A 12,365-nucleotide genomic window follows, 5' to 3' on the forward strand; every position below is an offset into this window, starting at 1 on the left:
CTGGGAAAAGTCAAAAGCTGTGCAGAAAGTGAAGTCTTAATTTTTTTTTTTTTTTTTTTTGCATATACAGTTGTCCCTCGCTATAACGCGGTTCACCTTTCGTGGCCTCGCAGTTTCGCAGATTTTTTTTAGTGCAATTTTGCATGCTTTTTTTTTTTTTTTTTTACAGCGCATTGTGTTCTGCGTCCTGATTGGCTAAGGCACTGTAGACCATTGTCAATCAATCTCGTCCGTGCCGGGAGGTTTTGATCTTTGGTTTCATTCTGTAATACTGGACTTATTTTTCTACGAAGGTTTGAACTTTGAGAGTTTAAACAAGAGAGAAAAGTGAGAAAATGTTAATGCCTGTCTGAGAAAAGTGTATAAAGTGTGTCGTGAGGGGTTTTACAGCCTTAAAACATCTAGAATAATTGTAAAAAAATAAAGCTGACTACTTCGCGGATTTTGCCTATTGCGGGTTATTTTTAGAACGTAACCCCCGCGATAAACAAGGGACCACCGTATAGACAAAAAACTGGGTAATTTACTGGCTATTATGAGCAACAACAGCTACCGGAAACAGAACAGAATGGAAAATGAAAAAAAAAAAAAAAAAAACATAAAAAATGTTATAAATGTTATAATTTTAGCAACACTGACATCATACAGTTTAATTTGCTAAACTGTGATCTCTGGAAAGTGCAGTGCAGAAACACCACAGCAGTGAGCGCTGAGCAAAATAAAACCAGAACCAACATCACAGTGGCGACCGCAGGCGTCAGAACCGGAATAAAAACACAGCGCCGCACTGACTGCTGCAACACACTCAACATCATTTCACTGTGAGGTTTGCAAGAAAAAAAAAACAACAACAACATGTTTTGTTAGAAATCGACTATTTAAATGTTCTTCCCCACACTTACGGTCCTGTCACGCACCGAGTTTCCTGCTCAGGCTGGTGCTGCTGTCTGGTAATGTTCCTGTCTGAAAACCTCAGTCACATAAAGAAAAGGAAAACGTTGGTACTGTGATATCAGAGCCGCTGATGTTTTATTTTCCGAGGCGTGCAGCAGCGTCTCAAACATTTTCACACCACAGATACACTATTAAAAACAAACCGGACCTGCCACGATAAGCTTTTACAGCAGGAGTCTTCCACATGGGAACACTGATGAGGTATTGAACAGTGGAACTGTTCACACGGCATGTGGGCAAGTAATGTGTGTGATAAGGGATCATTCCTACAAAATTATATCCGAGTGAATTTAACAACTTCTGATTTTGCCGGGGGTTTCCTGAAATCCTCCTCAAGGACCCCTGGAAACTAGGAGCCATAATCCAATTTGAAATCAGTCAGGTGCTGACAAATCAATCGACTGGAAGAAATCACGCTGATGTCAGCCTGAGTCCAGACAACATGCTTTGTATGGGTTTATTCTCGATTCTTAGAAAAAACACAACCGAAACCTGAATCGGGTGATAAATACTACGAGGTGCAAGACCCCACTTCTGTTCCAGCAGGCGACAGTAGCTGGTTTTCCATCCAAATACATCGAAATTTTTGAGCGAATTTTGTCAAAATGCGCAAAAGAAAATGCGAATTTATGCCTGTTTCCATTAGTTTTGTTTTGCGATTATTGAGAGGAGAGTGCGCCGTGAGATGACGCCATAAGATAGCGTCTGTGTGTCGACTGAACAACAACAAACACTCAGCTGACACTCAACAGCTGATCAGGGACAGATTCCTGTTGAACTTGTCGGCTCTTGGGAGAAGTCTGCTTACTATTTTGGCAGCGCTAACTTCGTACTGAACCATCCTAAATAAGGAATAAGAGACTAATGATAATAATAATAATAATAATAATAATAATAATAATAATGAGACTGTAGCGTAGAAGTGTGACGTGGTATCCGGTCCAGTCATCGTTTATTCGCAAAACCTGTTTCCACAGCAAAAAGTCACATTTTCTTTTATCGATACGCTGAGAAATCCACCCCCTCCAAGCGTAAAAACTTTTTCGCAAATTTTCGGCCGTTTTTCGAATTTCTGGCGTTTCCATCCAAGTTTTTTTTTTTTTTCGCAATTTCGGAATACGCGAATAAAAATAGGTGGATGGAAACCCAGCTGCTGACACAATATTTCCAGCTCCGCTCGACCTAAAAACAGGCGAAGAAATGGCGTCCGAGACTAAAGTTGTGCAGCGTGTGGGAATTGTAAAATGGAAATCAAGCACTCAGGAAACTTTACAACTTCATCCAGCCACAACGCCTCGCCGCCGATTCTTTGGTGAAACTTGAATTCCCCAGATGAAGGAAGACGTTAAAAAAAACAAGGGAAGACATAGCGACTGAGTGGCTTTCACAAAGGACTGATTACTGATTACCATTTCATCCATAAAGAACAGATTGTGCCGAATGTGCAGTTAAAATTTTCTGGAGAGTTTCCTGCACAAGCCTGAAGAGGAACGCAAAGGCACGGGTCAAAGTCATTAACTGAACTGTGGTTTATGAAATCAAATCATCCAAAAAAAAACTTTCTCAAATCAAATTGCCTAACTAGTGAATGAATATTGGATATTGAATTGTTGCTGAGCCAAAGCCCCCCCCCCCCCCTCAGCACGGCGCTGCGGCGGCCCACCCATCTGTAAAATCGCACCGTTTACACCGTTTTGCTTTTCATTTTCTGTTATTCCCTCTTCCTAGCCCTCTGTTATTTTCTCACCCTCACACTCTGATTTGCTCTCTGATTCATGCTGTCATTCACGACAACAGCCCACAGCACAGCGGAGGAAAGCACCGCGTTTCCTGTCGCCGCCGCCGCCGCAGCATCCACATCACCAGCGGAGAAAATGTGACAGGAACTTACCTGGGAATTGACGGTCTGGCCCATGGGGATGCGGGAACACTCCAGTGCATACTGCTTCACACAGAAGTAACAGCCCTGAGAGACGGAGAGGGCAATCAAACGCTGCTTTCTGATCTATTTAATTAACACATCATAATTACTGTGTGGCGGAAAAATTAATAAAGTGAACAGGAGGGAGTGTGGCGCATTAAATCCAAGTCGTGGAATAGATTCAGTTTGAATCTGCCAGTTTCAGAGAGACGAATTTAAACATTTTTTAAAGACATATTTGATGCTACCTGGAGCTGAATTTAACCCTTTGAAACCTGAGCAAATTCACTTGATATACAAAAAGTTCCCAAACAGCAAATTAGCAAAACATTGTCGGAAAATTAGTGACAAAATAATTAAAAAAAAAAAAAAAAGTATTAAAAATACATGACAGGAAACTTACTATAAATTTAGCAAAAATGTATTATAAGTTTTCACTACATAAATAAAAGAAAATAAATTGATTAATAAATAATTAAATAAAAAATAAACAATGCAAGAAAACGCTCATAATTATCATTTGTATATATTTAAAATTACAAGAAAATTGTGATGTAATCGCAAAAAAACACCCTGCTGAAACACACGGTGTCGGTGTGAGAGACGTTCATGGTCTCACCTGGAAAGCCAGCTCCATCAGCACGATGCCCCCCGGCAGCGCCCTCTGCAGGTGGTACGCCGTGGTGCCCGACGCCGTGGTCTGCTAAGAAGTCACATGATAACCTTACAACCAATAGGGGCTGTTTGGAGGCTGATATTCTGATATTTATACACACAGCTTGAAGACATTTAGTGTCATCATAAGATCAACTCATTAACCCTTTCAGAACCAGACACACACACACACACACACACAGTGACACTGAGAGCGACGGACATTTAATTTCTCAAAGCATCAAAGCAGCACATAGCGCGTTCCTACGATGGTGAACTAGGGTCACTGAAGGGGGGAAATGGAAGGGGGGTTATAGTCTGGAAAAAAAAAAAAAAACTCAGAATTTTCAAGATTAAAGCTGTGAATTTATGAGAAAAAACTCTGATATCCTCTGAGATTAAAGTCCCAAATTTATGAGAAAAAAACAAAACAAAAGTCACAAATTTAGGGAAAAAAAAAACTATTTTTCCATGAGTTTTTCTCTCATAAATCTGTTTTTTTCCTGATAATCTTGGAATTTCTTAGAGTTTTTTCTTGCAAATTTGTAATCTCAGAATTTTCAAGCTTTTTCTCATAAATTTAAGAGTTTTTTCTTGTAAATGTACCACTTTAATCCTGAAAATTCTGAGTTTTTTTTTACCACCTCTCTCCTGAATATGTATTTTTTTTCTTTCTCCCTGTTGTGACCCGAGTACGCCGTTGTAGGTTCCCGCTATGTGCTGCTTTAAGAAATTTCCTTATGCACATTGAATTGCTCTTAGAAAACACTCCTACGATCGGCTTACCCTTCTGTCATGGGACATCAAACCCTCCTCTGAAATCAAGGATTAAAATCTTAATACTATTAGACCTCATGCATCTGAATGTGAGCTCTGGTATCTGGGTTTATATGAATATACTGGTTTGATGTACCAGTCAGACTCTGTTTAAAACAACCCGACCGCGGCTTCCGGCAGGAGAGCCATCTTCCCGTTTGCGAGGCGAGCACTGACCTTGGGGCTGTCCTCGCTCTTCTGCTTGACGTAGGAAAAAGACATCCGCCCTTCCGAGGACATGGAGCTCAGCATGGCGGCGCGAGCCCGAGCGATGCTGTGGGAGATTTGGGAGTGGTGGGGAGGGAAGAGGACAGGGGGTCAAAGGTCAGTCAGAAACCACAGAAGATCCGAGCCCAGGGGCCGCCGGGCTGCCGGTCGGGAGTCGCCCCCTTCGCTTAAGTCACAAAGTATAATGAATCACACACTCCCCGGCCAGAGAGCGACAGGCATCTGCGCTACATCTGCTGTGGTTACATCAGCCAGGGGGCGGCAACGCGCAGAGGTCAGAGGTCAGGAGGGGATCGCAGCACTTTCGATGAGCAATGGAGGAGGCAGACTGAAGGCCTGATGCTGGTGTGTCGGAGAGGCAGAAAGACAGCGATGCATTCATTAAATAAAAAAAAAACAAAAAAAAAAACAGGGACGGTTTCACTTGTTTGTGTCTGAGAGATACTTTCCACTCACTAATGGTCTGATCAGGTCTGCCACATTTCAAAGAGCAAAGCAGCAGTTAGTGAGGCTGTGGCTGCAGAAAACACACAACAGCATGTAAGCAGCGTCAGAAATGAGGTATGTCCCAAATGTCACTGACATGGGGGTTGGATATGTGCCCTGCTCTGTGTAGCTGGACGTGATGAAAAAAAAAAAAAAAAAAAAGTCCCGGCAGCCTGGCTGTGTGGAGGGAGCAGGAACTTGAGTCATCATGTCGAAGGACACGCCGTGTGTTTGCTGAAGCCTTGTTGCCTTGTTAAGAAAGCCGTGCCGTGGCGAGGGGAGCGAGCCAGCGGTGATTCAGCCTGTCAGCCGGCCTAATTAACTTCTACCCACATAAATATACAGCTCGTCCTGGTGTTTTTGGCGGCTGCTGGCAGAGGAGCATGTATGATCAGTAAGCTGACACCCACCTGTGCACACCTGAATGTTCACTGGATACAGACACTGTGCGACTAAAGTGAGCCTTACACCTCTGGTATTAAAGTGCCATCTGCAGCTCCATCATGCTCTGCAGGACTGAATGAAATGTGCTACGGGTGAATGACACAAAGGTAACAGCATATCCCTGAAACAGCACAAATCCTCAGTCACACCTTGTGCCTGTGTCCCTGATCAGTTCAGTGGTTTGGATAACCAATGGGGCGTTGTGAGCTCAAGTTCGTTTAGTGCCCTTATTCACAGTCACCGTCTCAAAGGGCGGCCCGGTTTACAGGAAAGTAAACGGCGCCCCCCCTGACCTGAACCCTCACAGCGGCCAAGAAGAAAACCCAAAAACCAAAAGGCCACTAGAGGAAAAATCTTGGGAGTCTTGGGAGTGATCTTGGGATGAATAACAGACTTAAGTCCCTTGCAGGCCGGTCAGGAGTGTAACGGCCGCTGAGTGGGCATTTATTAGCTCGATTCCACTGAAATCATATTATTGCCTCTGTTCAATCAATCAATCATGTCCTGAAATCTTCAAACGCTCCAGAGTCTGAACTGCAGTCTGTTAAAATCTGTCATGATCATCGCTAAGCTTTAAGATGTGGTTTCTTGTTGATGTGACTGCAGAGTGGATAAGGATGTGGCGAAATGACCACCTGCATTTTCTCCACCAGCCTCAGGTTGCACAAATATAAATGGATAGGCGGAAGCATTCGGAAACGACAGGAGCCACACGTCTGTCTTGAGAGACTGGCCTGACGCCAGCGGGAAGGTCATGGGGGTCACCAGAATCGATAGTGCTCTTCCTCTTGGGATTATGAATGTGCGCAACAAATTTAAAAAGCTTCAGATAAACGGCAGTCGAGTGATCACATTCACAGCCTGCATCTGCAGCGGCGGAGACGGCAAATCCATGATTTCGTCGACCTCCTGTTTCGGGCGCATGATTACAATCAACGCTCCAATCACAATCTTGCATTTACATGTGGTATTTATATGTAGGCTCTCCTCTCCTGTCTGCACTCTGCCTACATTGTGGGTAGATCTTATTTTTCAGACTTCAAGCCGCAGTGACGTCTTTGCGTTTCCACCTGCGGTGACGGTGCTTCTGTCCCTGTGGAACACACTGTGCGAATCAAATTTCGAATGCCGCCCGCTGTGGCTCATCCCATCACATTCCCATCATAAATGCACAACGTACATGTAAATGGACCAAACACCCCACGTGCTGTGCATTTACATTTTGCATATGCATGCATTTCTCCAGACAGGATGTGCAGATACAAATCACATTTTGATAAGTGTAAATGGTGTCTCCCATATCAGCGCCGGTGTTGCAGCAGAGTTTCTGTTCTTTGTCATGTTTTTTTTTTTTTTTTTGTGGTTCTGAATGCTTTCACAAGGAGGTTTAAACCACAGTGCTCCTCTCCAGTGTCCTTCTGCTGTACAGACTGAGCCTTGCCACACACACTGTGAGCATCATTTCAGTCAATGTTTTGTGTGGACGCTTGATGTTTCTGCTAAAACCCAAAAACCTTCAAAAGAAAGAAAAGGAAGAGAAGTGGGCGCAAAAATAACAACAGAAATTACAAGCCAGAGGCTGTGAGTTTGACTGATTGAAGTGGCTGTGATGTGATGAGGACAAAGCTGCAGCTCAGGAACAGAAGAACAGGATGAGTGAGTCATAATAAACTGGAGAGTTGGGACCACAAAATAATTTGAATTTACCACAAAATGTGACATCTGATTACAACTGGCCGTTCTAAGCTGAGAAATCAAGAGCAAACATGGGAGAAAAATTTGCTCGATCCCTCCCAGTTCCTCAAAGCGGCACAGAGATACTGTTTTACTTTTAAAACAAGCCGCTTATCATTTTATGATCTACTCTACAAAATGTATTTAGATGGAAATAAGTTATTTGGATCGAAATTAATGTCACTACTTTGATACACAATATTTTCATAAAAGTGACCTTGCCTATTCCATGTGATTACTCTAAAGAATATAAAATGTTTTTGGTTTAATTTCTGTTCAGTATTTTCTATTTACAACATGCAGCACAGCTTGCAGACATTCATTGTTATTATGAGACCAATTCATTAACCCTTTCAGAAGTGTAGGCAGTGACATTTAGATTTGAGAGCAAACTCATCTTTCAGTGCATTAACAAAAACTGACGTTGCTACCTAAATAATTTTAACGTCAATAAATCAGCACTATATTAATTTTCAGAAATTACTGTTATTACCGTGACTGAATGAGAGCATTGCAATGCAGATAAGGCACATTTACATGGTGCACCACTTGGCAGGAAATTGGACTGCTAAATGGCACCAGCAATACGACTGGCATCAGAGGCTTTCAGTCATTTCCATCATGGTTTCATTTGTAAATGCAAATTAGACCAAGGTGCAGCGCTTTATTTGGCGATAATAGCGCTCATGTTTAAAATGCGTCAGGCAGCACCTTTAATATCCTGAAATTAACTCGAGGCCGCTGTCGCCAAAAGAGCAGAACAAAACAAACAGCTGAAACGGAGCTCGCTCGCTGGCCGGGGAGCGTTGACGGTGCGGACACTGACCTGCGGGCCGGGGACTGCGGCCGCACCTGGACCAGGATGAAGCCCATGCTCTGCAGGTACTGGACGTACTGCTGCAGGAAGGTGTTGGAGATCTCCAGCAGCCACGCCTCCTCCTTCAGACGGCTGGGCAGCATGTCGGCCGAGTCGGTGCTGTAGCTCCGGTCCCGACCCGACGCCGTGGAGTCGTTGGAGCGGTGCCGTCTCTGCAACACACACACACACACACACACACACACACACACATTACCAAACTCAGTCATGCATACATAGGCTCACACAGATAAAAATAGTTTCTTATTTGCAGAGACTGATTTTGCAGATTATTGAGGATTTATCATGCAAAATGTGTGTTGTATTATGACTAATACTTGCCAGTCTATATCATTTGAATTAGTCTACAGTGCAGCAGAATGATAGGCATTGTTAAAACTGCACTAGGCAAAATTTTTAAGTTAAAACCACCCCTCTCCTCAACCTAAATCAGCGGTTTTCGAACTTTTTCATGATCTGGAACCCCAAGTTGACTCTCGATAAGCCGTGGACCCCATTTGGAGAGATTTTGCCCCCACAGAGATGCTTAAGGTGTGTTCACACCGGACGCGATAACGCGAATTCGCGCGTCAAGTTTACATTAAAAGTCAATGCAAAGACGCGATGACGCTCGATTTCGGGTCGGGCGTTGGACGCTTCATCGCGTCGCGTTGGACGCTTTATCGCGTTGGACGCTTTATCGCGTTGGACGCTTTATCGCGTCAAACGCCTCATCGCGCAAGTTGAAAAATTTCAACTTTTGACGCGACATCGCGTGATGCTTTGACGCGATAGCCAATCAGTGTTGATATTCTCCCTACGTCACCTATGTCAAGAACTGCCAAAGGAAATCGAAAAATGGAGGACAATATTATTGTTGCCGTGTGCGGGCTGCCGGGCTGCCCTGTGCGGGCTGCCGGGCTGCCCTGTGCGGGCTGCCCTGTGCGGGCTGCCGGGCTGCCCTGTGCGGGCTGCCGGGCTGCCCTGTGCGGGCTGCCGGGCTGCCGTGTGCCGGGCTGCCCTGTGCCGGCTGCCGGTTAGGCCTATATCAAGAGATTTTTGTTTTTTGCTATGTATTTGAATACCAGAAATCTGACGCTGATCCAGCATCACTGATCCGATGGTTAAATGTATCGTTTTAATAATTAGAAATGTTTTTATTTTTGCTATTTTTTTGTGATTATTCTTATTCATTTTTTTGTTTTACAAATGTATGTTTTTTTTTCACTGGCTGTTTTGTTTTCTCATGTTTTTGATTGAAATGAACTGAATTTGCATGATAAACTGATCAGATGAAGTGGTGTGAAATAGTGGTGCGATTAAATCAGAAAGAAGAAAATCTTAACACGATCCCTCATACATTTTCTGCTTTGTGACAATTTCTAGTGAATAAAATTACAGAATTCCTCATTTTGCGGAGGCCTCACTGAAGCCCTTCAAGGACCCTGAGAGTCCCTGGACCCCACTTTGAATCACAATGTGTGAGTCTCTAATGGAGATGAGAGTGAAAGTACAGAGTGTGGTAGTTCAGACTGGGGAGAGAGAAACTAAAATCAACACGTAGGTTGTTTCTGGTCTGGACTGAGTATGACTGTGCAGCATGTGAGCAGTGAGCGGTGCACGTGTGTGACGCTGAATGGTAATGTCTGCTGTCGGTGTGTTTTCAACCTGGACTGCAAACTCCACTAAACTCTGTTGACAGGGCCACAAAATCCTTGAAGGCTTTGGCAACACAACATGAGTAACTTTAGATACTGCACCAGTTTTCCAAGAATATTTTGGGGGCCCATTTCAATCTTCCTGTACCCGATTTAGGTCAGAGAGCAGGCTTACCTTCTCTGGAGGCTGGATGATCTGTTCCTCCTGGATCTGCTTGCGGAAAATGGGGTCAAAGAGGAGAGGGGTGGCACAGTAGTGGACCAGCCTGGACGACTGCTTCAGGGTGTCCAAGTCTGCCACCTGCAGAGGCACATGATTAAAGTTATATCACCTCTGGAGGCTCAGGTGGTGAACTGGCAGGTGCAGTTGCTTTGCCCAAAACAACTTTGTGGGCAGAAGAGAAGCACGCTGGGCTCCATATCCAATCCTCAAACATCGACAGAAAAAATAAGAGAAAAAAATAAAGAAAAAAATAAAGTGCAGAATATTTTTTTCATCTTGGTGGAGTTGAGGTATGTTTGCAAGGTTGTCCTTGAATGTGCAAAGAAAATCTGTGGGACCAACTCAACAGCATATATACAAAACCCCTCTTCTTGTATAACACACACACACACACACACAAATGCACACAAGCATATTCATAATTCAGTCCAATCTTTACTAGTTATCAACTAGAGAAAGACCAGCTGGACGACTTTGAACACACTCACCGACAGTGTTTGAGTATAATATAGTGTTCTGTAGTAGTAGTATAGTATTCTATCCTGTAATTTTGCAGATACTTTAGTATTTTTGAGGTTGCGTATCCCACACTGTGCACAATAATCAAAATGTCCACAACACTGAATCATGGTTCTGATGCTGATTAGGCCTCAAACTAACATATTTTTATTGTCAATTAATCTGTTGACTATTTTTTTTTTTTTTTGTTTACTGATTAATCATTTAGTCTATAAAATGTGGCAAATAAAGCAGAAGTGATCAGTGATGTCATTAAATTGTGTGGCTAAAGACATTCACTGATTATCAGAATGATTAGTTTTCTGGTATTTTTTTTATTCATTTATTGGATTTCCTTATTATCTCTCTTTTCATATCTTAATTATTTTATTACTTAACCCTCATATGGTATTCGTTTTTTTGTTACACAGGGAGTCCTGCTGGATCTGGTGCACCCATTGCAAATTGGGGGTTTTAATTCAACATAATAAAACCTTTTGTTGTTAAGATACTCAGCAGATTTTTACTTCATCCCAGTTGCAATAGATAATATAAACAATACATAGGTTTGTTTTTTGTGAAAACGGGTCCCACAGACCCGAATACCTTATGAGGGTTAATTATTTTATTTTGATATTTTGAGTTTTATCTATTGCTTATTGGTCTACCATAAATTGATGAGATGAGATGATGACAGTGTTTCCTCAGTTTTTTTTTTTTTTTTTCGTTTGGGGTGGTATTGTATTGGGAGTAATGTTTTATTGTTTTTTTATTTGCACTTGGTGTTACATTTACTTGTATGAAAAGGGCTATATAAATAAAGTCTGATTGATTGATTGACTCATCAATCGAGTAACCATTTCAGCACTAATGTTAAATTGAAATCCTCTGTCGACTCATATATGCCGGGGAAATGCGTGATTAGGACATGAAAATGCATATAAGCAGCTGATCTCTGAACCAGCGAATGATATTTCACCGAATGCACATTTAACCTCTTTCAGTGCGACATCTAAAAACAATTTAGCAGAAGCGGCCATTATAAAGGCATCATAAACACATTATAAGATCATTGTAATGCATGATAATTACTATAATCACAGCACAACATAATAAGTGTGAACAGTGAAGGGTTTTCATACTTATACAAGGTAACTGTAGCTAATGACATGAAATTAAACTGAATGTCATCTCCTCATGTTTATCTGAAGACTATTGTTGTAAAAAATGCTTCATCTCTTGCGTCTAATGGGCTTCTAATGTGTCACAATGCACTTCAACTTGGTTTCACCCCTCCAGCCAACAGACCATTAGGCTTGGAGAGCGGGACTGGAGTGGGAGAGAGTGGAGCAGTGTTGTGATACGAGACCTAATTCTTTTCTCTGACATCCATGCCATGATTTGAATTAAGATGATGTGCGAGAGGGCTGGTGGCACTTTTCCTCTTTTCCCTGTCATCATGTGCTAAATGTCAGTGTGCGTAGGCATGAAATGCACTCCCTGCATCCAAAGCCATCTCCGGCAAGGAAAAACAAGCACAAAGCGCTGTAGTCAGACAGCTTTGAAAAGTTTTTAAGAGATTATTTGACATTTTGCAGTAAGTTGGTTTTCTTTTCCAAGACATTTTCTGGACATCTATAAAAAAAAAAAGGTTTCTAGATTTGTCATTTTCCATAAATTGGTTTATAAGGATTGTTAGCTTTCTTAATTGAAATGAAAACAGCATCTCTACCCACAAGAAACTTTAATAAGGCATTTGTCTGGTCCTGGAAATTAACCAGCTGAAATCTAATGTTAACAAATCATTTTCACAGCCCCTCCAGTCGTGTGATTTCTTTTATTTCCAAATTAGGTTGAGTATTAATTTGCATGAATTTGGTGGCGCCACTTTAA

General features: G+C 42.4%; 1 protein-coding gene across 2 annotated transcripts in view; it reads right to left on the reverse strand.

Moving 5' to 3' along the window:
• szt2 (SZT2 subunit of KICSTOR complex) overlaps nt 1-12,365 on the reverse strand; it is a 156,002-nt gene that overhangs the window by 26,365 nt on the left and 117,272 nt on the right. For both annotated transcript variants that reach the window (XM_030048953.1, XM_030048952.1), the window contains 5 exons: nt 9,927-10,052; nt 8,064-8,266; nt 4,523-4,619; nt 3,495-3,578; nt 2,846-2,920 (listed from right to left, as the gene is read on the reverse strand). In XM_030048953.1, coding sequence (XP_029904813.1) covers nt 2,846-2,920; nt 3,495-3,578; nt 4,523-4,619; nt 8,064-8,266; nt 9,927-10,052 — 585 coding nt within the window. The remainder of the gene's footprint in view (nt 1-2,845; nt 2,921-3,494; nt 3,579-4,522; nt 4,620-8,063; nt 8,267-9,926; nt 10,053-12,365) is intronic.

This window comes from Myripristis murdjan, chromosome 4 (assembly GCF_902150065.1).
Source record: "Myripristis murdjan chromosome 4, fMyrMur1.1, whole genome shotgun sequence".
NCBI lineage: Eukaryota > Metazoa > Chordata > Actinopteri > Holocentriformes > Holocentridae > Myripristis > Myripristis murdjan.